Source organism: Eleutherodactylus coqui, chromosome 3 (assembly GCF_035609145.1).
Source record: "Eleutherodactylus coqui strain aEleCoq1 chromosome 3, aEleCoq1.hap1, whole genome shotgun sequence".
Classification (NCBI taxonomy): domain Eukaryota; kingdom Metazoa; phylum Chordata; class Amphibia; order Anura; family Eleutherodactylidae; genus Eleutherodactylus; species Eleutherodactylus coqui.
Genome location: NC_089839.1, coordinates 317,520,916 through 317,546,354, shown reverse-complemented (window position 1 = coordinate 317,546,354; position 25,439 = coordinate 317,520,916). Strand labels below are relative to the sequence as shown.

Below are 25,439 nucleotides of genomic sequence, written 5' to 3'. Positions count from 1 at the left end.
TCAGGTAGACACCCCGCCCACGGACCCCACAACCCGGAGAGTAGACCCCCCACGGATCCCACAACCTGCAGGTAGGCACCCCGCCCACGGACCCCACAACCCGGAGAGTAGACCCCCCACGGACCCCACAACCTGCAGGTAGACACCCCCCTATCTTCTGGCCCCATAGTCCGTGCAGATGCTTACTGGAGTCGTAGATTTGGCGCTCCAAGCCTCTCCCTCCTGCGTTTCATCATGGTGGCGTCTTACAGGGAAGACACAGTGGACAAACGTACGAAAATGTGAAGGATCAGTGGCACAAAGTGTCCGTCGGCGCGGTCAGGGAGGGTCCGAGCGGCCGCTCCACCTGAGCCCCTCCACAGTCATATAAATAGCAGCTCACGCCTGTTATGGGTGACAGCAAATCTCCGACACCCGGCAGAGGCTTCACCGCGGCCTCAGATTGCCGAGCAGCAGCAGAAAACATGTCAGGGGTGGAGGAGGGGAGCTGGCACAATGCAGGAGGCCCGGACATTGTGCGGAGGGCAGGCGGCAGCTGTTCCCCTCTCACAGCCGATCTGACAGGATTATGTCTGACCGCGAGGCAGAAAACGGGCAAGTTATTCTGTGAACCCTGCAAACACTCCAACCCCACACCTGTGCCCGCCGGCAGAGCCAACGCCCCACTACCGTGCCCGCCGGCAGAGCCAACGCCCCACTACCGTGCCCGCCGGCAGAGCCAACGCCCCACTACCGTGCCCGGCCCCAGTGCCAACGCCCTACATCCGTGCCCGGCCCCAGAGCCAACGCCCTACATCCGTGCCCGACCCCAGAGCCGGCAGAGCCAATGCCCCACTACCGTGCCCGGCCCCAGAGCCAACGCCCTACATCCGTGCCCGGCCCCAGAGCCGGCAGAGCCAATGCCCCACTACCGTGCCCGCCGGCAGAGCCAACGCCCCACTACCGTGCCCGGCCCCAGAGCCAACGCCCTACATCCGTGCCCGGCCCCAGAGCCAACGCCCTACATCCGTGCCCGACCCCAGAGCCAACGCCCTACATCCGTGCCCGACCCCAGAGCCGGCAGAGCCAATGCCCCACTACCGTGCCCGCCGGCAGAGCCAACGCCCCACTACCGTGCCCGGCCCCAGAGCCAACGCCCTACATCCGTGCCCGGCCCCAGAGCCAACGCCCTACATCCGTGCCCGACCCCAGAGCCAACGCCCTACATCCGTGCCCGACCCCAGAGCCGGCAGAGCCAATGCCCCACTACCGTGCCCGCCGGCAGAGCCAACGCCCCACTACCGTGCCCGGCCCCAGAGCCAACGCCCTACATCCGTGCCCGGCCCCAGAGCCAACGCCCTACATCCGTGCCCGACCCCAGAGCCGGCAGAGCCAACGCCCCACTACCGTGCCTGCCGGAAGAGCCAACGCCCAACACCTGTGCCCGGCCCCAGAGCCAACGCCCAACACCTGTGCCCGGCCCCAGAGCCAACGCCCAACACCTGTGCCCGGCCCCAGAGCCAACGCCTCACACCTCTGGATGGCGCGGGCTCAGAACACAGATTCCTGCTGTTAACCCCTTACATGCTGTGATCCATGAAGATCAAGGCATGTAAAGCGTTCACAGAGGGAGGGAGCTCCCTCCGACGTCATTGGCCCTCCGCCTCCAGAGACATAAAAATAAAAAAATTGAAGATTGCCAGAATTGGTGTTTTCTCTCCGCCCTCCATGAACAATTATATAGCAGTTCTACATACATTACATGGACCCAAAAATGGTATCACTAAAACTACAGCTCACCGCGCAAAACAGAACCCTCACAGCGGTGCGACAAGAGAAACTAAAAGTTATGGAGGCGAAAAACACAACCTTAGGGCCAGTAAGGGGTTCAAAGCATATAGCAGGATTTGACATCTGGGAGGAGCTTGGGGGTTGGGGGTGAGACATTACAGGGAGTGTTCAGATGCATCCTTACTCCACATGAGTCCTTTCCAGATGGACTCCAGCCCCCCCACATAATAGCAACCAATCAGGTCGCTGCGCTCTCCGGGTATACTCCTCAGTCCGGCATAGATTTGGTGACTTTGGAGGGGCTTTGCTGCCCCCCAGTCCGGGGCTTTGGTGGTCAAGCACCAGGGCGGCGCCATTGTTCGGCAGTCAGTCGCCTGATCTCCGGAAACGCCAGTATTGAGCGATGAGCGCCCTCTGCTGCCACCACAAGATCGTCACATCTATCCTCGCCACAGAGGGACCTCGCCATCCGCCGGACAGAAGAAACACAACCAAAACCATTGTTCCAATCAACCGACCGCCACCAGCAGGAACGAAGTCGCGGGTGAAATGGCCAGTCTGTCACCTGCTGGGACCGAGCGTGTCCAGCTGGTGGCGCTGTTAATACACAGGTGAGGGGCTCGTTACAATGTATCAGGCAGCACAGCTTCCTGTGCATTCAGGCAGTCTATCAGAAACGCCGGTACAATGATGGAACCCGTTAGTCAGTGCATCGGCCCGCAGTAAGCACACAGTCGGCCCTGTGCAGTAAGCATCGGCCCTGTGCAGTACGTGTCGGCCGGCAGTAAGCACACAGTCAGCCCTGTGCAGTAAGCATCGGCCGGCAGTAAGCACACAGTTGGCTCTGGGCAGTAAGTATCGGCCGGCAGTAAGCACACAGTTGGCTCTGGGCAGTAAGCATCGGCCGGCAGTAAGCACACAGTTGGCTCTGGGCAGTAAGTATCGGCCGGCAGTAAGCACACAGTTGGCTCTGGGCAGTAAGTATCGGCCGGCAGTAAGCACACAGTTTGCTCTGGGCAGTAAGTATCGGCCGGCAGTAAGCACACAGTTTGCTCTGGGCAGTAAGTATCGGCCGGCAGTAAGCACACAGTTTGCTCTGGGCAGTAAGTATCGGCCGGCAGTAAGCACACAGTTTGCTCTGGGCAGTAAGTATCGGCCGGCAGTAAGCACACAGTTTGCTCTGGGCAGTAAGTATCGGCCGGCAGTAAGCACACAGTTTGCTCTGGGCAGTAAGTATCGGCCGGCAGTAAGCACACAGTTGGCTCTGGGCAGTAAGTATCGGCCGGCAGTAAGCACAGTCGGCCCTGTGCAGTAAGCATCAGCCGGCAGTAAGCACACAGTTGGCTCTGGGCAGTAAGCATCGCCCAGCAGTAAGCATCGGCCAATTCCAATAATGTAATGAACAGTATCCGAGGGCAACAAGTAAATCGCAACAAAGGCGTAAATCTGAGGAACGCCACGCGGTGCAAGTGATGTCATCCTGTGTCAGTGCCAGGACTAACGGGATGAGGGGTGCTGAGGGCGGCCATACTGACTGTTACCCAAGAAACCTCTAGAAAGAGCTAAGCAGACCTGGCGACTACAAGGTGTAGATGTAGAGCGCTCCAATGCCCATTATGTACAGGGTCATTAGAGGGCCCCAATCGTACCGCGGGGGCCCCGGGATCATCCACCATCAGCAGAACTCCAGCCAGATCACACCGAAGCAAAACCACAATGAGGAGGCTGAGAAGCAGCAAGATATAGGATGTGCGGCCACTGGGGGGCGCTGTATACACAGCAATGGGCCAGCAGATAATCCCCACACACAGTGACCGGGAAGTCAGACGGCTCAGGAAGGTGGTTTATTTGCTTTTTTTAATGCAACTTTTGAAGTGGACCGCCCCTCTATAAATTTGATCAGTTTCCCATCAGTTCCTCCTCCAGATCATTTATAACAATGTTGACCAACACTGGGCCAGGACAGAGCCTTGTGGTCCCACGTGATACATTCTTCCACTTGGATGTGCAGCCATTTATGACCATTCTTTCAGTACGATCACTCAGCCAGTTGTGAATCCACCTAACAGTTGCCTTGTCAATCCCAGATTTGGTCATTTCCCCAATAAGTATGGTATGAGATACTTTGTCAAATGCTTCACTAAAGCCAAGATCTACTATATCCACCGCATTTCCCTGATCAGCCCAGTCGGTGATTCTGTCATAGAAGGACATTAGATTGGTCTGGCATGACTTGTTTGTTACACCCCATGCTGGCTCTGGTTAATTACTCCATTCTCATCCAAGTACTTGCATATTTGCTGTTCAATAATTGGTTCAGAGATCTTCCCGGTATAGAAGTCAGGCTCACAGGCCTGTAGTTTCCTGGATCCACCTTCTTCCCTGTTTTGAAGATAGGGACAACATTTGCCCTTCTCCAATCTTCTGGAACTTCGGTTCTCAAGGAATTCTCACAGATTATGCGAGTGGTTCAACAATTACCTCCGCTGCTTCCTTTAGTATCCTAAGATGTAATTCATCTGGACCTTGAGACTTGAATTCATGTAAGTTAGCTAAGTGTTCCCTCACCATCTCTCTGCTTACAGATAGACAGGGACCCTGTAAGGAGGCTGTCCAGTCTGTGGGATGTAGTGCAGGAGGAGCGGCAATGCATAGATATGTGGGAAGAGATTCCATACCTTAATCCCTGCTGGTCCTGAGGCTGCATTCCCTCGCATGAGAGCTCTCCCCCCGGCCCGGCAGCCAATGGCTGCTCTTGCCAGTAAGGTAGTCAGGACAGTGTGGCTACTGGGTGACGTATCAGCTGATAGTAGTGGTGTGGGAATGGGGCTCTCACATGCGGTACCACGCGCCTATCGCCCACGCAGGGAGTATCCAGCACTAGGCAATACATTACATACAGGCGAGTCTCCTCCCCCCGCCCACCATCTTGCCAGGTATATGCACCAAGATAGTGCTTGTCGTACTCTGTGGATCTGTGTGCGAGGCACCGGTGACAGTAATGTAAAAGCTAGTTACCGAGTATTACGAGCACACGCATGTAGTATGTATAAAGAACACTCAGGAGAGCTTGAGGGGTACGTGCATACGGATGAGATTAGACGGATGTAGCCCCCATTCACTTGGCTGGGTGTAAGCACACAGAGGGGATGCCCAGCGAGACCTGTGCCCAAGAATCTAGGGCGTAATACCCTTCGGAGTCCGGTGGGCAGGTCTTGGCTGAAAGCGCACACTGAGGTAGCAGAGCCTCCCTCTCCCACGGGGTCCGGTGAAGCCCCCTATGTGGCTTCGTTCACAGTTTGTAGGGTCTGCGCTGTATGACGAAGGCCTCGGCTCGCTGCAGACTAACAGTTGGATTACTTACTGGAGCATCAGGGGCCGCAGTCCGACAACTCTGACACCTGCAGGGGGTCGCTCAGCTCCATGGGGCTCCGACAGCGCCAGATCATATCCCCAACCCTGAAGAATGCCAGCCTCCGGTGAGATATGCGCACGCCGCACTGTGCGCTAAGCTCATTATCGGCTCAGCCTCTCACCTGCTCCGCTTTACCAGGCAGAAACAAACCATTTGTTCTCATTAATCCGGGCTAATTACCTCCTCGGCCCGGCGTGACCTGCAGGAGCCCCATCTATTACTGCTGGGTGCCGGCCTCGTCGCAGCGGGCGGCTGCCAACAGACCGTCATCTCATGGAGGCGACACAGTGCAGCCCCCCCCCCCCCCCACAGCCCCGTGAGACCCCAAAGGGACATCACTCCCAGAAAGGGCTCATTCTTCACCGGATCCACAGCGGTCTCACAGGGTTCACATACTTCTGCATGGGCCATTTTGTATTCTTCAACATTCTTGGATTATTCTGCAGCAGCAGAGAGCCCGATGACCCCTACACCCCTACACCCCGCCCCACCGCCCCGGTCAGGGAGAACACATTACCAGTGCTGCGTTATAATCCAGAGCCAAAAGCAGGGTCGTGTTCCCCCAGGAGAGCGCCCAGAAGGGGTGTGGGGAACCCTAGGGGGTGAGTAGGTCGGGGGATGGTATAGTCAGTAGAGGCTCCAGAAGGGGTGTGGGGAACCCTAGGGGGTGAGTAGGTCGGGGGATGGTATAGTCAGTAGAGGCTCCAGAAGGGGTGTGGGGAACCCTAGGGGGTGAGTGGGTCGGCGGATGGTATAGTCAGTAGAGGCCCCAGAAAGGGTGTGGGGAACCCTAGGGGGTGAGTGGGTCGGGGGATGGTATAGTCAGTAGAGGCCCAGAAGGGGTGTGGGGAACCCTAGGGGGTGAGTGGGTCGGGGGATGGTATAGTCAGTAGAGGGCCCAGAAGGGGAGTGGGGAACCCAAGGGGGTGAGTGGGTCGGGGGATGGTATAGTCAGTATAGGGCCTAGAAGGGGTGTGGGGACACCTAGGGGGTGAGTGGGTCGGGGGATGGTATAGTCAGGAGAGCGCCCAGAAGGGGTGTGGGGACACCTAAGGGGTGAGTGGGTCGGGGGATGGTATAGCCAGTAGAGGGCCCAAGTGGGGGGGGGGACACCTAAGGGGTGAGTGGGTCGGGGGATGGTATAGTCAGTAGACGGCCCAGAAGGGGTGTGGGGATTCCTAGGGGGTGAGTGGGTCGGGGATGGTATAGTCAGTAGAGGGCCCAGAAGGGGTGTAGGGATTCCTAGGGGGTGAGTGGGTCGGGGATGGTATAGTCAGTATAGGGCCTACAAGGGGTGTGGGGACACCTAGGGGGTGAGTGGGTCTGGGGATGGTATAGTCAGGAGAGCGCCCAGAAGGGGTGTGGGGACACCTAGGGGGTGAGTGGGTCGGAGGATGGTATAGTCAGTAGAGGGCCCAGAAGGGGTGTGGGGACACCTAGGGGGTGAGTGGGTCGGGGGATGGTATAGTCAGTAGAGGGCCCAGAAGTGGTGTGGGGACACCTAGGGGGTGAGTGGGTCGGGGGATGGTATAGTCAGTATAGGGCCTAGAAGGGGTGTGGGGACACCTAGGGGGTGAGTGGGTCGGAGGATGGTATAGTCAGTATAGGGCCTAGAAGGGGTGTGGGGACACCTAGGGGGTGAGTGGGTCGGGGGATGGTATAGTCAGGAGAGCGCCCAGAAGGGATGTGGGGACACCTAGGGGGTGAGTGGGTTGGGGGATGGTATAGTCAGGAAAGCACCCAGAAAGGGTGTCGGGACACCTAAGGGGTGAGTGGGTCGGGGGATGGTATAGTCAGTAGACGGCCCAGAAGGGGTGTAGGGATTCCTAGGGGGTGAGTGGGTCGGGGGATGGTATAGTCAGTATAGGGCCTAGAAGGGGTGTGGGGACACCTAGGGGGTGAGTGGGTCTGGGGATGGTATAGTCAGGAGAGCGCCCAGAAAGGGTGTGGGGGGACACCTAGGGGGTGAGTGGGTCGGGGGATGATATAGTCAGGAGAGCGCTCAGAAGGGGTGTGGGGGGACACCTAGGGGGTGAGTGGGTCGGGGGATGATATAGTCAAGAGAGCGCCCAGAAGGGGTGTGGGGACACCTAAGGGCTGAGTGGGTTGGGGGATGGTATAGTCAGGAGAGCGCCCAGAAGGGGGGGGGGGGGCGCGACACCTAGAAAATGAGTAAGGAGACTTTTAAGGCCATGCTAGCTCCTCTGGGATCACCCGAAACAGCTGTCCGTGCACGGGCTCTGGCTTGGTTTAACATTCCAAATCATTGTAGGGGAGGAAGGGGGGAGGGGGGGGGGAGGGAGGAAGAGAGGGGGGGAGGGAGGGAGGGAGGAAGAGAGGGGGGGAGGGAGGGAGGGAGGAAGAGAGGGGGGGAGGGAGGGAGGAAGAGGGGGGGAGGGAGGGAGGAAGAGAGGGGGGAGGGAGGGAGGAAGAGAGGGGGGAGGGAGGGAGGAAGAGAGGGGGGAGGGAGGGAGGAAGAGAGGGGGGAGGGAGGGAGGAAGAGAGGGGGGAGGGAGGGAGGAAGAGAGGGGGGAGGGAGGGAGGAAGAGAGGGGGGAGGGAGGGAGGAAGAGAGGGGGGGAGGGAGGGAGGAAGAGAGGGGGGGAGGGAGGGAGGAAGAGAGGGGGGGAGGGAGGGAGGAAGAGAGAGCGGGGGGAGGGAGGGAGGAAGAGAGAGCGGGGGAGGGAGGGAGGGAGGGAGGAAGAGAGGGAGGGAGGGAGGAAGAGAGGGAGGGAGGGAGGAAGAGAGGGAGGGAGGGAGGAAGAGCGGGGAGGGAGGGAGGGAGGAAGAGAGCGGGGGAAGGAGGGAGAAAGAGAGCGGGGGAGGGAGGGAGGGAGGGAGGAAGAGAGGGAGGGAGGGAGGGAGGAAGAGAGGGAGGGAGGGAGGAAGAGAGGGAGGGAGGGAGGGAGGAAGAGAGGGAGGGAGGGAGGGAGGAAGGGAGGGAGGAAGGGAGGGAGGGAGGGAGGGAGGGAGGAAGAGAGGGAGGAAGAGAGGGGGGGAGGGAGGGAGGAAGAGAGGGGGGGAGGAAGAGAGGGGGGGAGGGAGGGAGGAAGAGGGGGGGAGGGAGGGAGGGGGGGAGGGAGGGAGGAAGAGAGGGGGGGAGGGAGGGAGGGAGGAAGAGAGGGGGGGAGGGAGGGAGGGAGGAAGAGAGGGGGGGAGGGAGGGAGGGAGGAAGAGAGGGGGGGAGGGAGGGAGGGAGGAAGAGAGGGGGGGAGGGAGGGAGGGAGGAAGAGAGGGGGGGAGGGAGGGAGGGAGGAAGAGAGGGGGGGAGGGAGGGAGGGAGGAAGAGAGGGGGGGAGGGAGGGAGGGAGGAAGAGAGGGGGGGAGGGAGGGAGGAAGGAAGAGAGGGGGGGAGGGAGGGAGGGAGGAAGAGAGGGGGGGAGGGAGGGAGGGAGGAAGAGAGGGGGGGAGGGAGGGAGGGAGGAAGAGAGGGGGGGAGGGAGGGAGGGAGGAAGAGAGGGGGGGAGGGAGGGAGGAAGAGAGGGGGGGAGGGAGGGAGGAAGAGAGGGGGGGAGGGAGGGAGGAAGAGAGGGGGGAGGAAGAGAGGGGGGAGGGAGGGAGGAAGAGAGCGGGGGAGGGAGGGAGGAAGAGAGCGGGGGAGGGAGGGAGGAAGAGAGCGGGGGAGGGAGGGAGGAAGAGAGCGGGGAGGGAGGGAGGAAGAGAGCGGGGGAGGGAGGGAGGAAGAGAGCGGGGGAGGGAGGGAGGGAGGAAGAGAGCGGGGGAGGGAGGGAGGAAGAGAGGGGGGGGGAGGGAGGGAGGGAGGAAGAGAGGGGGGGAGGGAGGGAGGGAGGAAGAGAGGGGGGGAGGGAGGGAGGGAGGAAGAGAGGGGGGGAGGGAGGGAGGGAGGAAGAGAGGGGGGGAGGAGGGAGGAAGAGAGGGGGGGAGGGAGGGAGGAAGAGAGGGGGGGAGGGAGGGAGGAAGAGAGGGGGGGGAGGAGGGAGGAAGAGAGGGGGGGAGGGAGGGAGGAAGAGAGGGGGGGAGGGAGGGAGGAAGAGAGCGGGGGAGGGAGGGAGGAAGAGAGCGGGGGAGGGAGGGAGGAAGAGAGCGGGGGAGGGAGGGAGGAAGAGAGCGGGGGAGGGAGGGAGGAAGAGAGCGGGGGAGGGAGGGAGGAAGAGAGCGGGGGAGGAGGGAGGAAGAGAGCGGGGGGGAGGGAGGGAGGGAGGAAGAGAGGGGGGGAGGGAGGGAGGGAGGGAGGAAGAGAGGGGGGGAGGGAGGGAGGGAGGAAGAGAGGGGGGAGGGAGGGAGGGAGGAAGAGAGGGGGGGAGGGAGGGAGGAAGAGAGGGGGGGAGGGAGGGAGGAAGAGAGGGGGGGAGGGAGGGAGGAAGAGAGGGGGGGAGGGAGGGAGGAAGAGAGGGGGGGAGGGAGGGAGGAAGAGAGCGGGGGAGGGAGGGAGGAAGAGAGCGGGGGAGGGAGGGAGGAAGAGAGCGGGGGAGGGAGGGAGGAAGAGAGCGGGGGAGGGAGGGAGGAAGAGAGCGGGGGAGGGAGGGAGGAAGAGAGCGGGGGAGGGAGGGAGGAAGAGAGCGGGGGAGGGAGGGAGGAAGAGAGCGGGGGAGGGAGGGAGGAAGAGAGGGGGGGAGGGGGGGAGGGGGGGAGGGAGGGAGGGGGGGAGGGGGGGGAGGGAGGGAGGAAGGGAGGGGGGGAGGGGGGGAGGGAGGGAGGAAGAGAGGGGGGGAGGGAGGGAGGGAGGGAGGGGGGGAGGGGGGGAGGGGGGGAGGGAGGAGGGAGGAAGAGAGGGGGGGAGGGAGGGAGGAAGAGAGGGGGGGAGGGAGGGAGGAAGAGAGGGGGGGAGGGAGGGAGGAAGAGAGCGGGGGGAGGGAGGGAGGAAGAGAGCGGGGGAGGGAGGGAGGAAGAGAGCGGGGGGAGGGAGGGAGGAAGAGAGCGGGGGGAGGGAGGGAGGAAGAGAGAGCGGGGGGAGGGAGGGAGGAAGAGAGAGCGGGGAGGGAGGAAGAGAGAGCGGGGGAGGGAGGAAGAGAGAGCGGGGGAGGGAGGAAGAGAGAGCGGGGGAGGGAGGGAGGGAGGGAGGGAGGAAGAGAGAGCGGGGGGGAGGGAGGAAGAGAGAGCGGGGGGGAGGGAGGAAGAGAGAGCGGGGGGGAGGGAGGAAGAGAGAGCGGGGGGGAGGGAGGAAGAGAGAGCGGGGGGGAGGGAGGAAGAGAGAGCGGGGGGGAGGGAGGGAGGAAGAGAGAGCGGGGGGGGAGGGAGGGAGGAAGAGAGAGCGGGGGGGGAGGGAGGGAGGAAGAGAGAGCGGGGGGGGAGGGAGGGAGGAAGAGAGAGCGGGGGGGAGGGAGGGAGGAAGAGAGAGCGGGGGGGAGGGAGGGAGGAAGAGAGAGCGGGGGGGAGGGAGGGAGGAAGAGAGAGCGGGGGGGAGGGAGGGAGGAAGAGAGAGCGGGGGGGAGGGAGGAAGAGAGAGCGGGGGGGAGGGAGGGAGGAAGAGAGAGCGGGGGGGAGGGAGGGAGGAAGAGAGCGGGGGGAGGGAGGGAGGAAGAGAGAGCGGGGGGGAGGGAGGGAGGAAGAGAGCGGGGGGGAGGAGGGAGGAAGAGAGCGGGGGGGAGGGAGGGAGGAAGAGAGCGGGGGGGAGGGAGGGAGGAAGAGAGAGCGGGGGAGGAAGGGAGGAAGAGAGAGCGGAGGGAGGAAGGGAGGAAGAGAGAGCGGAGGGAGGAAGGGAGGAAGAGAGAGCGGAGGGAGGGAGGGAGGAAGAGAGAGCGGAGGGAGGGAGGGAGGAAGAGAGAGCGGAGGGAGGGAGGGAGGAAGAGAGAGCGGAGGGAGGAAGAGAGAGCGGGAGGGAGGAAGAGAGAGCGGGAGGGAGGGAGGGAGGAAGAGAGAGCGGGGGAGGGAGGGAGGGAGGGAGAGCGGGAGGGAGGGAGGGAGGGAGGGAGAGAGGGAGGGAGGGAGGGAGAGAGGGAGGGAGGGAGGGAGAGCGGGAGGGAGGGAGGAAGAGAGAGCGGGAGGGAGGAAGAGAGAGCGGGAGGGAGGAAGAGAGAGCGGGAGGGAGGGAGGGAGGAAGAGAGAGCGGGGGAGGGAGGGAGGGAGGGAGAGCGGGAGGGAGGGAGGGAGGGAGGGAGAGCGGGAGGGAGGGAGGGAGGAGGGAGAGCGGGAGGGAGGGAGGAAGAGAGAGCGGGAGAGAAGAGAGAGCGGGAGGGAGGGAGGAAGAGAGAGCGGGAGGGCGGGAGGGAGGGAGGAAGAGAGAGCGGGAGGGAGGGAGGAAGAGAGAAGGAGGAAGAGAGAGCGGGAGGGAGGGAGGGAGGAAGAGAGAGCGGAGGAGGAGAGAGGGAGAGGGAGGAGAGGGAGGAGGAGAGAGAGCGGGGAGGGAGGGAGGAAGAGAGAGCGGGGAGGGAGGGAGGAAGAGAGCGGGGGAGGGAGGGAGGGAGGAAGAGAGCGGGGGAGGGAGGGAGGAAGAAGAGGGGGGGGGAGGGAGGGAGGGAGGAAGAGAGGGGGGGAGGGAGGGAGGGAGGAAGAGAGGGGGGAGGGAGGGAGGGAGGAAGAGAGGGGGGAGGGAGGGAGGGAGGAAGAGAGGGGGGGAGGGAGGGAGGAAGAGAGGGGGGGAGGGAGGGAGGAAGAGAGGGGGGGAGGGAGGGAGGAAGAGAGGGGGGGAGGGAGGGAGGAAGAGAGGGGGGGAGGGAGGGAGGAAGAGAGGGGGGAGGGAGGGAGGAAGAGAGGCGGGGAGGGAGGGAGGAAGAGAGCGGGGAGGGAGGGAGGAAGAGAGCGGGGGAGGGAGGGAGGAAGAGAGCGGGGGAGGGAGGGAGGAAGAGAGCGGGGGAGGGAGGGAGGAAGAGAGCGGGGGAGGAGGAGGAAGAGCGGGGGGGGGAGGGAGGGAGGGAGGAAGAGAGGGGGGGAGGGAGGGAGGGGAGGAAGAGGGGGGGGAGGGAGGGAGGGAGGAAGAGAGGGGGGAGGGAGGGAGGAAGAGAGAGGGGGGAGGGAGGGAGGAAGAGAGGGGGGGAGGGAGGGAGGAAGAGAGGGGGGAGGGAGGGAGGGAAGAGGGGGGGAGGGAGGGAGGAAGAGGGGGGGAGGGAGGGAGAAGAGAGGGGGGGAGGGAGGGAGGAAGAGAGGGGGGAGGGAGGGAGGAAGAGAGGGGGGGAGGGAGGGAGGAAGAGAGCGGGGGAGGGAGGGAGGAAGAGAGCGGGGGAGGGAGGGAGGAAGAGAGCGGGGGAGGGAGGGAGGAAGAGAGCGGGGAGGGAGGGAGGAAGAGAGCGGGGAGGGAGGGAGGAAGAGAGCGGGGGAGGGAGGGAGAAGAGAGGGGGGGAGGGGGGGAGGGGGGAGGGAGGGAGGGGGGGAGGGGGGGAGGGAGGGAGGAAGGGAGGGGGGGAGGGGGGGAGGGAGGGAGGAAGAGAGGGGGGGAGGGAGGGAGGGAGGGAGGGGGGAGGGAGGGGGGGGAGGGAGGGAGGGAGGAAGAGAGGGGGGGGAGGGAGGGAGGAAGAGAGAGGGGGGGAGGGAGGGAGGAAGAGAGCGGGGGGAGGGAGGGAGGAAGAGAGGGGGGAGGGAGGGAGAAGAGAGCGGGGGGGAGGGAGGGAGGAAGAGAGCGGGGGGAGGGAGGGAGGAAGAGAGGCGGGGGAGGGAGGGAGGAAGAGAGAGCGGGGGGAGGGAGGAGGAAGAGAGAGCGGGGGGAGGGAGGAGGAAGAGAGAGCGGGGGAGAGGGAGGAAGAGAGAGCGGGGGAGGGAGGAAGAGAGAGCGGGGGAGGGAGGAAGAGAGAGCGGGGGAGGGAGGGAGGGAGGGAGGAAGAGAGAGCGGGGGGGGAGGGGAGGGAAGAGAGAGCGGGGGGGGAGGGAGGAAGAGAGAGCGGGGGGGAGGGAGGAAGAGAGAGCGGGGGGGAGGGAGGGAGGAAGAGAGAGCGGGGGGGAGGGAGGGAGGAAGAGAGAGCGGGGGGGGAGGGAGGGAGGAAGAGGAGAGCGGGGGGGAGGGAGGGAGGAAGAGAGAGCGGGGGGAGGGAGGGAGGAAGAGAGAGCGGGGGGGAGGGAGGAAGAGAGAGCGGGGGGTGGGGGAGGAAGAGAGAGCGGGGGGAGGGAGGAAGAGAGAGCGGGGGGGAGGGAGGGAGGAAGAGAGAGCGGGGGGAGGGAGGGAGGAAGAGAGCGGGAGGGGAGGGAGGGAGGAAGAGAGCGGGGGGGAGGGAGGGAGGAAGAGAGCGGGGGGAGGGAGGGAGGAAGAGAGAGCGGGAGGGAGGAAGGGAGGAAGAGAGAGCGGAGGGAGGAAGGGAGGAAGAGAGAGCGGAGGGAGGAGGGAGGAAGAGAGAGCGGAGGGAGGGAGGGAGGAAGAGAGAGCGGGAGGGAGGAGGAGGAAGAGAGAGCGGAGGGAGGGAGGGAGGAGAAGAGAGAGCGGGAGGGAGGAAGAGAGAGCGGGAGGGAGGAAGAGAGAGCGGGAGGGAGGGAGGGAGGAAGAGAGAGCGGGGGAGGGAGGGAGGGAGGGAGAGCGGGAGGGAGGGAGGGAGGGAAGGGAGAGCGGGAGGGAGGGAGGAAGAGAGAGCGGGGAGGAGAGAAGAGAGAGCGGGAGGGAGGAAGAGAGAGCGGGAGGGAGGGAGGGAGGAGAGAGCGGGGGAGGGAGGGAGGAGGGAGAGCGGGAGGGAGGGAGGGAGGGAGGGAGAGCGGGAGGGAGGGAGGGAGGAAGAGAGAGCGGGGGAGGGAGGGAGGGAGGGAGAGCGGGAGGGAGGGAGGGAGGGAGGGAGAGCGGGAGGGAGGGAGGAAGAGAGAGCGGGAGGGAGGAAGAGAGAGCGGGAGGGGAGGAAGAGAGAGCGGGGGAGGGAGGAAGAGGAGAGCGGGAGGGAGGGAGGGAGGAAGAGAGAGCGGGGGAGGGAGGGAGGAAGAGAGAGCGGGGGAGGGAGGGAGGGAGGGAGAGCGGGAGGGAGGGAGGGAGGGAGGAGAGCGGGAGGGAGGGAGGGAGGAGGAGAGAGCGGGAGGGAGGGAGGAAGAGAGAGCGGGAGGGAGGGAAGAGAGAGCGGGAGGGCGGAGGAGAGAGAGCGGGAGGGCGGGAGGGAGGGAGGAAGAGAGAGCGGGAGGGAGGGAGGAAGAGAGAGCGGGGGGAGGGAGGAGGAAGAGAGAGCGGGGGGGAGGGAGGGAGGAAGAGAGAGCGGGAGGGGAGGGAGGGAGGAAGAGAGAGCGGGAGGGAGGGAGGAAGAGAGAGCGGGAGGGAGGGAGGGAGGAAGAGAGAGCGGGAGGGAGGGGAGGGAGGAAGAGAGAGCGGAGGGAGGGAGGAGGAAGAGAGAGCGGGGGAGGAGGGAGGAGAGAGAGCGGGGGGAGGAGAGGGAGGGAGGAAGAGAGAGCGGGGGAGGGAGGGAGGAAGAGAGAGCGGGGGAGGGGAGGGAGGAAGAGAGAGCGGGGGGAGGGAGGAGGAAGAGAGAGCGGGGGGAGGGAGGGAGAGAGAGAGCGGGGGGAGGGAGGGAGGAAGAGAGAGCGGGGGGAGGGAGGAGAAGGAAGAGAGAGCGGGGAGGGGCGAGAAGGAAGCGAGAGCGAGGGAGGGGGCGAGAAGGAAGCGAGAGCGAGGGAGGGGCGAGAAGGAAGCGAGAGCGAGGGAGGGGCGAGAAGGAAGCGAGAGCGAGGGAGGGGCGAGAAGGAAGCGAGAGCGAGGGAGGGGCGAGAAGGAAGCGAGAGCGAGGGAGGGGCGAGAAGGAAGCGAGAGCGAGGGAGGGGCGAGAAGGAAGCGAGAGCGAGGAGGGGCGAGAAGGAAGCGAGAGCGAGGGAGGGGCGAGAAGGAAGCGAGAGCGAGGGAGGGGCGAGAAGGAAGCGAGAGCGAGGGAGGGGCGAGAAGGAAGCGAGAGCGAGGGAGGGGGCGAGAAGGAAGCGAGAGCGAGGGGGGCGAGAAGGAAGCGAGAGCGAGGAGGGGCGAGAAGGAAGCGAGAGCGAGGGAGGGCGAGAAGGAAGCGAGAGCGAGGGAGGGGCGAGAAGGAAGCGAGAGCGAGGGAGGGGCGAGAAGGAAGCGAGAGCGAGGGAGGGGCAGAGAAGGAAGCGAGAGCGAGGGAGGGGCGAGAAGGAAGCGAGAGCCGAGGGAGGGGCGAGAAGGAAGCGAGAGCGAGGGAGGGGCGAGAAGGAAGCGAGAGCGAGGGAGGGGCGAGAAGGAAGCGAGAGCGAGGGAGGGGCGAGAAGGAAGCGAGAGCGAGGGAGGGGCGAGAAGGAAGCGAGAGCGAGGGAGGGGCGAGAAGGAAGCGAGAGCGAGGGAGGGGCGAGAAGGAAGCGAGAGCGAGGGAGGGGCGAGAAGGAAGCGAGAGCGAGGGAGGGGCGAGAAGGAAGCGAGAGCGAGGGAGGGGCGAGAAGGAAGCGAGAGCGAGGGAGGGGCGAGAAGGAAGCGAGAGCGAGGGAGGGGCGAGAAGGAAGCGAGAGCGAGGGAGGGGCGAGAAGGAAGCGAGAGCGAGGGAGGGGGCGAGAAGGAAGCGAGAGCGAGGGAGGGGCGAGAAGGAAGCGAGAGCGAGGGAGGGGCGAGAAGGAAGCGCGAGCGAGGGAGGGGCGAGAAGGAAGCGCGAGCGAGGGAGGGGCGAGAAGGAAGCGCGAGCGAGGGAGGGGCGAGAAGGAAGCGCGAGCGAGGGAGGGGCGAGAAGGAAGCGCGAGCGAGGGAGGGGCGAGAAGGAAGCGCGAGCGAGGGAGGGGCGAGAAGGAAGCGCGAGCGAGGGGCGAGAAGGAAGCGCGAGGGAGGGGCGAGAAGGAAGCCGCGAGGGAGGGCGAGAAGGAAGCGCGAGGGAGGGGCGAGAAGGAAGCGCGAGGGAGGGGCGGAGAAGGAAGCGCGAGGGAGGGGCGAGAAGGAAGCGCGAGGGAGGGGCGAGAAGGAAGCGCGAGGGAGGTGCGAGAAGGAAGCGCGAGGGAGGGGCGAGAAGGAAGCGCGAGGGAGGGGCGAGAAGGAAGCGCGAGGGAGGGGCGAGAAGGAAGCGCGAGGGAGGGGCGAGAAGGAAGCGCGAGGGAGGGGCGAGAAGGAAGCGCGAGGGAGGGGCGAGAAGGAAGCGCGAGGGAGGGGCGAGAAGGAAGCGCGAGGGAGGGGCGAGAAGGAAGCGCGAGGGAGGGGCGAGAAGGAAGCGAGAGGGAGGGGCGAGAAGGAAGCGAGAGGGAGGGGCGAGAAGGAAGCGAGAGGGAGGGGCGAGAAGGAAGCGAGAGGGAGGGGCGAGAAGGAAGCGAGAGGGAGGGGCGAGAAGGAAGCGAGAGGGAGGGGCGAGAAGGAAGCGAGAGGGGCGAGAAGGAAGCGAGAGGGGCGAGAAGGAAGCGAGAGGGAGGGGCGAGAAGGAAGCGAGAGGGAGGGGCGAGAAGGAAGCGAGAGGGAGGGGCGAGAAGGAAGCGAGAGGGAGGGGCGAGAAGGAAGCGAGAGGGAGGGGCGAGAAGGAAGCGAGAGGGAGGGGCGAGAAGGAAGCGAGAGGGAGGGGCGAGAAGGAAGCGAGAGGGAGGGGCGAGAAGGAAGCGAGAGGGAGGGGCGAGAAGGAAGCGAGAGGGAGGGGCGAGAAGGAAGCGAGAGGGAGGGGCGAGAAGGAAGCGAGAGGGAGGGGCGAGAAGGAAGCGAGAGGGAGGGGCGAGAAGGAAGCGAGAGGGAGGGGCGAGAAGGAAGCGAGAGGGAGGGGCGAGAAGGATGCGAGGGAGGGGCGAGAAGGATGCGAGGGAGGGGCGAGAAGGATGCGAGGGAGGGGAGAGAAGGATGCGAGGGAGGGGAGAGAAGGATGCGAGGGAGGGGAGAGAAGGATGCGAGGGAGGGGAGAGAAGGATGCGAGGGAGGGGAGAGAAGGATGCGAGGGAGGGGAGAGAAGGATGCGAGGGAGGGGAGAGAAGGATGCGAGGGAGGGGAGAGAAGGATGCGAGGGAGGGGAGAGAAGGATGCGAGGGAGGGGAGAGAAGGATGCGAGGGAGGGGAGAGAAGGATGCGAGGGAGGGGAGAGAAGGAAGCGAGGGAGGGGAGAGAAGGAAGCGAGGGAGGGGAGAGAAGGAAGCGAGGGAGGGGAGAGAAGGAAGCGAGGGAGGGGAGAGAAGGAAGCGAGGGAGGGGAGAGAAGGAAGCGAGGGAGGGGAGAGAAGGAAGCGAGGGAGGGGAGAGAAGGAAGCGAGAGGGAGGGGAGAGAAGGAAGCGAGAGGGAGGGGAGAGAAGGAAGCGAGAGGGAGGGGAGAGAAGGAAGCGTGAGGGAGGGGAGAGAAGGAAGCGAGAGGGAGGGGAGAGAAGGAAGCGAGAGGGAGGGGAGAGAAGGAAGCGAGAGGGAGGGGAGAGAAGGAAGCGAGAGGGAGGGGAGAGAAGGAAGCGAGAGGGAGGGGAGAGAAGGAAGCGAGAGGGAGGGGAGAGAAGGAAGCGAGAGGGAGGGGAGAGAAGGAAGCGAGAGGGAGGGGAGAGAAGGAAGCGAGGGAGGGGAGAGAAGGAAGCGAGGGAGGGGAGAGAAGGAAGCGAGGGAGGGGAGAGAAGGAAGCGAGGGAGGGGAGAGAAGGAAGCGAGAGGGAGGGGAGAGAAGGAAGCGAGAGGGAGGGGAGAGAAGGAAGCGAGAGGGAGGGGAGAGAAGGAAGCGAGAGGGAGGGGAGAGGGAGGGGAGAGAAGGAAGCGAGAGGGAGGGGAGAGAAGGAAGAGAGGGAGGGGAGAGAAGGAAGAGAGGGAGGGGAGAGAAGGAAGAGAGGGAGGGGAGAGAAGGAAGAGAGGGAGGGGAGAGAAGGAAGAGAGGGAGGGGAGAGAAGGAAGAGAGGGAGGGGAGAGAAGGAAGAGAGGGAGGGGAGAGAAGGAAGAGAGGGAGGGGAGAGAAGCAAGAGAGCAAGAGAGGGAGGGGAGGGGGGAGAGAGAGAAAAAGGAAAGGAGGAGCAAGAGAGGGCAAGGAGAGGACAATGTACTCACAAGCTTCCTCTTCTGGGGAGACTAAGTTCCTTCTGTAAGAGAAGACAGAACAAGGTGTCAATGTAGCATCATCAACAGACAGGAAGCTAATCTACATCACACACGAGGGGCAGGGCAAAAACACTGAGCAGAAGAGGGCGCCACTGAGCAGACAGAGCCGCTAGCAGGGGGCACATCAGTTGAGGTTCACAATGAACTGCTCACCCGCCGGGCGACACTACGGCCATCGCAGCCACCATACTGACCCTATGTGCACAACTCTACATCCGCATGAGGACCATCCCAACGCTCAGCACATGTATTGCAAGGGAGACATAGAAGGCCCCGCCATCTGCTGCCCGCGGGCAGAGGACAAGAAAGAGGAAAACCCAGAAGGCCTCAAGTGAAGCAGCTACAGGCGATCTATGTGTACATACAGCGCTAATCCCTACTACATGGCGGAACCGCTGGCTGGAGGCAGTCAGTAAGCTGGTGGACAGAGGCCCCTACAAGGATGCCAGCTCACCATAGCAAGCTGTGTGCAGCCCTGAGAATGCTGGAAGAGTTCAGCTCTGAAGCAGTATGCATGTATGAGGGGTCACCTCTCTGCCATGAGCTGCAGGCCCTCCTTTACTTGAAGCTCAAGTGTGGATCACCGGTCGCTACGGGACCACGGTCCACCACCCTGGCACAAGTATGGCGCCATCTGCAATATCGCTGGCCGTCAGGCGCAGTGTGCAAACACTTATTAATTCTCTCTACAGCAGCAGATGGTGCAGCCACGTCCGCGGCAAGCCGGAAAACAGCCATTTATTAAAGAGGAGCCGTCGTCTGCCAACTGACCGCCTGAGGGCTGCGGGCACCAGATCCAGGGGGCAGAAGGACCGGAGGCGGAGCCAGTCCAGCTCTAGAAGGTTCTACCTGAGAACTCCTCAGGACCGGCTGGCAGAAAAGGAAAAGATAAAAGAAAAACAGATGGGAAGCGCCAAACACAAAGCCGCTCATCCATTTACCCTACAGGACGGGAAGTGCAGGACCCGGCCACCGTGAGGAGCCACATACCTCAGGGCCACTTCCTGATCTATATAGTAACCCCCATTTGCAGCCTGCAGTGTAAAGCATGGTGGGCGTCATGGCAGCATCCACTGTCTTGTGGTGTAGGACCCCTACATTATAAGAAACCCCCCGTCCTGCAGGGTTACCCCTATGGATGTGCGGCCTGGATGGAATCACCATGATCAGTGCAGGCAATGTCCATTACACTGGATACACTGTAACAACCCCCCAGAAGTGAGAGCAGGACGAGGCAGAACAGCTGTGAAGTTTACAGTCACTGACAGCAAGCAGAGAAATGACAACACAAACCAGAACACTGCAGAAGCGCCGGAGCTCCTCCTCATCCGGACTTTGATTTTCATGTGGCGGCGCTTTCTCCAGAAGGGGGACCCTAACAGGACTGTCAGCAATAGCAGAGACCTGACATCAGTCGCCTCTGTTCTCATCCTTGCTCTCAGTTTCAGAACTTCTTTCAAGTGCCAACCTCTGGGGCACACTATTCACATCAGCCCCTCTCTCCTGTCCTCACCCATGCACAGCTCGCATGCACTCTATTCACATCAGCCCCTCTCTCCTGTCCTCACCCATGCACAGCTCGCATGCACTCTTTACCTTCTTGCTTAGCCTCAAACCCCCTAGTGCCACTAACAAAAATAACAGCCGCCCTCATAAATCTCCTAGCCATCTGCTAACCCTCGCTATCCTGCTGCTACTAGCTGCTGGGGATATCTCTCCCAATCCTGGCCCACCCTCCGCTGCTCCTAGCTATCACCCCCTACCGGGCTCACTAATAAAATCCCCAAGCCCAACTGCTATCCCACGCATACGCTCCACCGACTCCTTTCATTATGCCCTCTGGAACTGCCAGTCAGCATGTAATAAACTCCCCACCATCCACGACTTCTTCACTTGTAAATCCCTAAACCTCCTCGCTCTCACAGAGACGTGGATCCAGCAGTCTGACACGGCCTCCCTTGCTGCACTGTCCTACAATGGCCTGCAGTTCTCCCATACCCCGAGACCAGATGACAGGCGTGGCGGAGGAGTAGCTGCTCTTCTCTCCCCGAAATGCACCTACCAGGTCACCCCCCTGTACCCTCACTCACTTTCCCATCATTTGAGGTACACGCCCTACGGCTTTTCCGCCCGCTGTCCATGCGAGTAGCAGTCATCTACCGCCCCCCAGGTGCTCCTCGCCTGTTTCTGGACCACTTTGCCGCCTGGCTCCCCCACTTCCTCTCCTGTGAAATCCCAACCCTCATCTTAGGTGATATTAACATCCCCACTAATGACCCCAACTCCCCATCTGCCTCTCGGCTTCTTTCACTCACCTCCCTTGGTCTCTCTCAACTCACAGCCTCTCCCACTCATAGGGATGACAACACTCTGGATCTGCTCTGCCTCCCACTAACTCCCCTCTCCCGGATCATAACCTCCTCTCTTTCTCGGTCACGCTCCCTAACATCTCTTCAGACCCACCTACCTACAGTACCTACAGGAACCTTCAGGCAGTCCGCACCTAATACTTTGCTGAGTCCCTACAGTCCTCTCTGTCCCCCATCTCTCTCCTCACCTGCCTCAACCTGGCTGCCGCTCACTACAACACCGCTGGATGCCCTGGATGAAGCGGCGCCCCCCATGACCCGAGCCATCTAATGCAGACCGTGGCAACCCTGGCTTACGCCTCAAACGCGCTTCATCCGGCGGTGATCGAGAAGTGCTGAACGGCTGTGGAGGAAATCGCACACGTCCGCGGACGTCCTCCACTACGAATTCATGCTCAGAACCTACAACCTCGCCCTGCACCGCGCCAAACAAGTCTACTTCACCTCTCGTCTCCTCACTATCCCACAACCCTAAACGGCTCTTTGATACTTTTCACTCCCTTCTCAGCCCTAAACCGCAGCCCCCGGTGACAGATCTCAGTGCTGAAGAGCTGGCTGCTTACTTCAAAAAGAAAATAGACGACATCCGTCAGGAAATAACTTCCCAACCCCAGACTAGCCCTGACCCTAGTCTTGTCAGCACTGCATCTAGCTCCTGCTCACTGTCTGTACTCAGACCACCAACAGAGGAAGAAGTCTCCAAACTGCTCTTCTCTGCTCACCCCACCACCTGCGCTAGCGACCCTCTCCCCTCACACCTCCTCCGTTCCTTCTCCCCAGTGGTCATCTCCCATCTCACCACTATATTCAACCTCTCTCTGGCATCTTTCCCTCTTCTTTCAAACACACCATCATATCCCCACTGCTAAAGAAGCCGACTCTGGACGCGACTGATGCTGCCAACTACAGACCCATCTCAAACCTCCCCTTCATCTCCAAACTACTGGAACGGCTGGTTTACTCCCGCCTTGTAAGCTACCTATCAGAGCACTCTCTCCTAGACCCCCTACATTCTGGCTTCTGACCCCAACACTCGACAGAAACTGCCCTTACAAGGGTATCCAACGACCTACTGACAGCCAAATCGAGGGGCGATTACTCCCTACTGATCCTCCTCGACCTCTCCGCAGCATTTCACACTGTTGACCACAAACTCCTCCTCAGTATGCTTCGCTCCATTGGCCTAAAGGACACTGCCCTCTCCTGGTTCTCCTCCTACCTCTCTGACCGCTGATCCAGCGTCTCCTTTGCTGGCTCTACCTCCCCTCCTCTCCCCCTTGCTGTTGGGGTGCCCCAGGGCTCGGTTCTCGGCCCCCTCCTCTTCTCTATCTACACAGCCCCTGCTGGCCTCCAATACCACCTGTACGCTGATGACACCCAGCTATACACCTCTTCCCGTGACATCTCTGCACCTTTACTCCAGAACACCACTAACTGTCTGTCCGCTGTCTCTAACACCATGTCCGCTCTCTACCTAAACTAAACCTCTCTAAAACTGACCTGCTGGTGTTTCCGCCCTCCACTAACCGACCTCCTCCTGACATCTCCATCTCAGTGTGTGGCACCATAACTCCCAGCACGCCCGCTGCCTTGGGGTCATATTCGACTCTGATCTCTCTTTTGCCCCCTACATCCAATCTCTGGCCCGAACATGTCAGCTGCACCTCAAGAACATCACAAGAATCCGCTCTTTTCTCACCGCGGCCACGCTATAAACGCTCCCTGTCGCCCTCATCCACTCCCGGCTCGATTATTACAACTCGTTGCTGATCGGCCCCCCGCACCAGACTCTACCCTCTCCAATCCATCCTGAACGCGGCAGCCAGGCTCATCTTCCTGTCCAGCCGCTACTCGGACGCCTCTGCCCTGTGCCGGTCACTGCACTGGCTGCCCGTTACATACAGAATACAATTCACACTCACCACCCTCATCCATAAAGCCCTCCACAGCGCAGCACCCCCCTATATTGTATCCCTCATCCACAGCGCAGCACCCCCCTATATTGTATCCCTCATTCACAGCACAGAGCCCCCCTATATTGTATCCCTCATTCACAGCACAGAGCCCCCCTACATTGTATCCCTCATCCACAGCACAGCGCCCCCCTATATTGTATCCCTCATCCACAGCGCAGCGCCCCCCTATATTGTATCCCTCATCCACAGCGCAGCGCCCCCCTATATTGTATCCCTCATCCACAGCACCCAGCCGCCCTACATTGTATCCCTCATCCACAGCGCCGCCCTACATTGTATCCCTCATCCACAGCGCCGCCCTACATTGTATCCCTCATCCACAGCACCGCCCTACATTGTATCCCTCATCCACAGCGCAGCGCCCCCCTATATTGTATCCCTCACCCACAGCACCGCGCCGCCCTACATTGTATCCCTCATCCACAGCACCGCGCCACCCTACATTGTATCCCTCATCCACAGCGCCCAGCCACCCTACATTGTATCCCTCATCCGCAGCACCGCCCCACATTGTATCCCTCATCCGCAGCACCGCCCCACATTGTATCCCTCATCCGCAGCACCGCCCTACATTGTATCCCTCATCCACAGCACCGCCCTACATTGTATCCCTCATACACAGCACCGTGCCACCCTACATTGTATCCCTAATCCACAGCACATCACCGCCCTACACTATATCCCTCATCCACAGCACCGCCCTACATTGTAACCCTCATCCGCAACACCGCCCTACATTGTAACCCTCATCCGCAACACCGCCCTACATTGTAACCCTCATCCGCAACACCGCCCTACATTGTAACCCTCATCCGCAACACCGCCCTACATTGTAACCCTCATCCGCAACACCGCCCTACATTGTAACCCTCATCCGCAACACCGCCCTACATTGAATCCCTCATCCACAGCACCGCCCTACATTGTATCCCTCATCCACAGAGCCGCCCTACATTGTATCCCTCATCCACAGCACTGTGCCGCCCTACATTGTATCCCTCATCCACAGCACAGCACCGCCCTATACTATATCCCTCATCCACAGCACTGAGCCACCCTACATTGTATCCCACATCCACAGCACCCCCCTATATTGTATCCCTCATCCACAGCACCCAGCCGCCCTACATTGTATCCCTCATCCACAGCACCCAGCCGCCCTACATTGTATCCCTCATCCACAGCACCGCCCTACATTGTATCCCTCATCCACAGCACCGCCCTACATTGTATCCCTCATCCACAGCACCGCCCTACATTGTATCCCTCATCCACAGCACCGCCCTACATTGTATCCCTCATCCACAGCACCGCCCTACATTGTATCCCTCATCCACAGCACCGCCCTACATTGTATCCCTCATCCACAGCACCGCCCTACATTGTATCCCTCATCCACAGCACCGCCCTACATTGTATCCCTCATCCACAGCACCGCCCTACATTGTATCCCTCATCCACAGCACCGCCCTACATTGTATCCCTCATCCACAGCACCGCCCTACATTGTATCCCTCATCCACAGCACTGCCCTACATTGTATCCCTCATCCACAGCACCGTGCCACCCTACATTGTATCTCTCATCCACAGCACCGCCCTACATTGTATCCCTCATCCACAGCACCGCCCTACATTGTATCCCTCATCCACAGCACCGCCCTACATTGTATCCCTCATCCACAGCACCGCCCTACATTGTATCCCTCATCCACAGCACCGCCCTACATTGTATCCCTCATCCACAGCACCGCCCTACATTGTATCCCTCATCCACAGCACCGCCCTACATTGTATCCCTCATCCACAGCACCGCCCTACATTGTATCCCTCATCCACAGCACCGACCGCCCTACATTGTATCCCTCATCCACAGCACCGCACTACATTGTATCCCTCATCCACAGCACCGACCGCCCTACATTGTATCCCTCATCCACAGCACCGCGCCGCCCTACATTGTATCCCTCATCCACAACACTGCCCTGCCCTATATTGTATCCCTCATCCACAGCACCGACCGCCCTACATTGTATCCCTCATCCACAGCACCGACCGCCCTACATTGTATCCCTCATCCACAGCACCGACCGCCCTATATTGTATCCCTCATACACAGCACCGTGCCACCCTACATTGTATCTCTCATCCACAGCACCGCCCTACATTGTATCCCTCATCCACAGCACCGCCCTACATTGTATCCCTCATCCACAGCACCGCCCTACATTGTATCCCTCATCCACAGCACCGCCCTACATTGTATCCCTCATCCACAGCACTGACCTACATTGTATCCCTCATCCACAGCACCGCCCTACATTGTATCCCTCATCCACAGCACCGCCCTACATTGTATCCCTCATCCACAGCACCGCCCTACATTGTATCCCTCATCCACAGCACCGACCGCTCTACATTGTATCCCTCATCCACAGCACCGACCGCCCTACATTGTATCCCTCATCCACAGCACCGACCGCCCTACATTGTATCCCTCATCCACAGCACCGCCCTACATTGTATCCCTCATCTCAATCCATCACCCAGCCCGGGTTCTCCGCTCTGCTAACGAAACTAGACTGCGCTCCCCTTTAATTCGAACTTCTCATTCCCGCCTCCAAGACTTCTCCAGAGCAGCACCGGTCCTCTGGAACGCACTACCAAAGGATACCCGGGCAATCCAGGACTCGCAGAACTTCAAGTGTGCTCTAAAAACGCACCTCTTCAGGGAGGCATACCGCATTCCCTAAACAAACCCCTCTGTACCCCCCTGATAACATGCTCCCTGACCTACTGACTGCAATCCCTGCTAGCCACCATAAACCGCTCCTGCAGTCATACCAATTCTGCCGTCACACGGCCAGATGTCTGACCAATGTCTAAGTGCATAGAATCCCTCACTCTCCACCCCGCCGCACCGGGCGCACCTCCACCCCGCCGCACCGTGCACATCTTCTCCACCCCGCCATACCGTGCACATCTTCTCCACCCCGCCATACCGTGCACATCTTCTCCACCCCGCCATACCGTGCGCATCTTCTCCACCCCGCCACACCGTGCGCATCTTCTCCACCCCGCCACACCGTGCACATCTTCTCTAC

General features: G+C 61.7%; 1 protein-coding gene across 2 annotated transcripts in view; it reads right to left on the bottom strand.

The window, feature by feature from the left end:
* Positions 1–25,439, bottom strand: part of MAST2 (microtubule associated serine/threonine kinase 2) — a 199,379-nt gene that overhangs the window by 111,406 nt on the left and 62,534 nt on the right. For both annotated transcript variants that reach the window (XM_066598027.1, XM_066598028.1), the window contains one exon: positions 17,941–17,972. In XM_066598027.1, the coding sequence (XP_066454124.1) occupies positions 17,941–17,972 (32 nt within the window). The remainder of the gene's footprint in view (positions 1–17,940; positions 17,973–25,439) is intronic.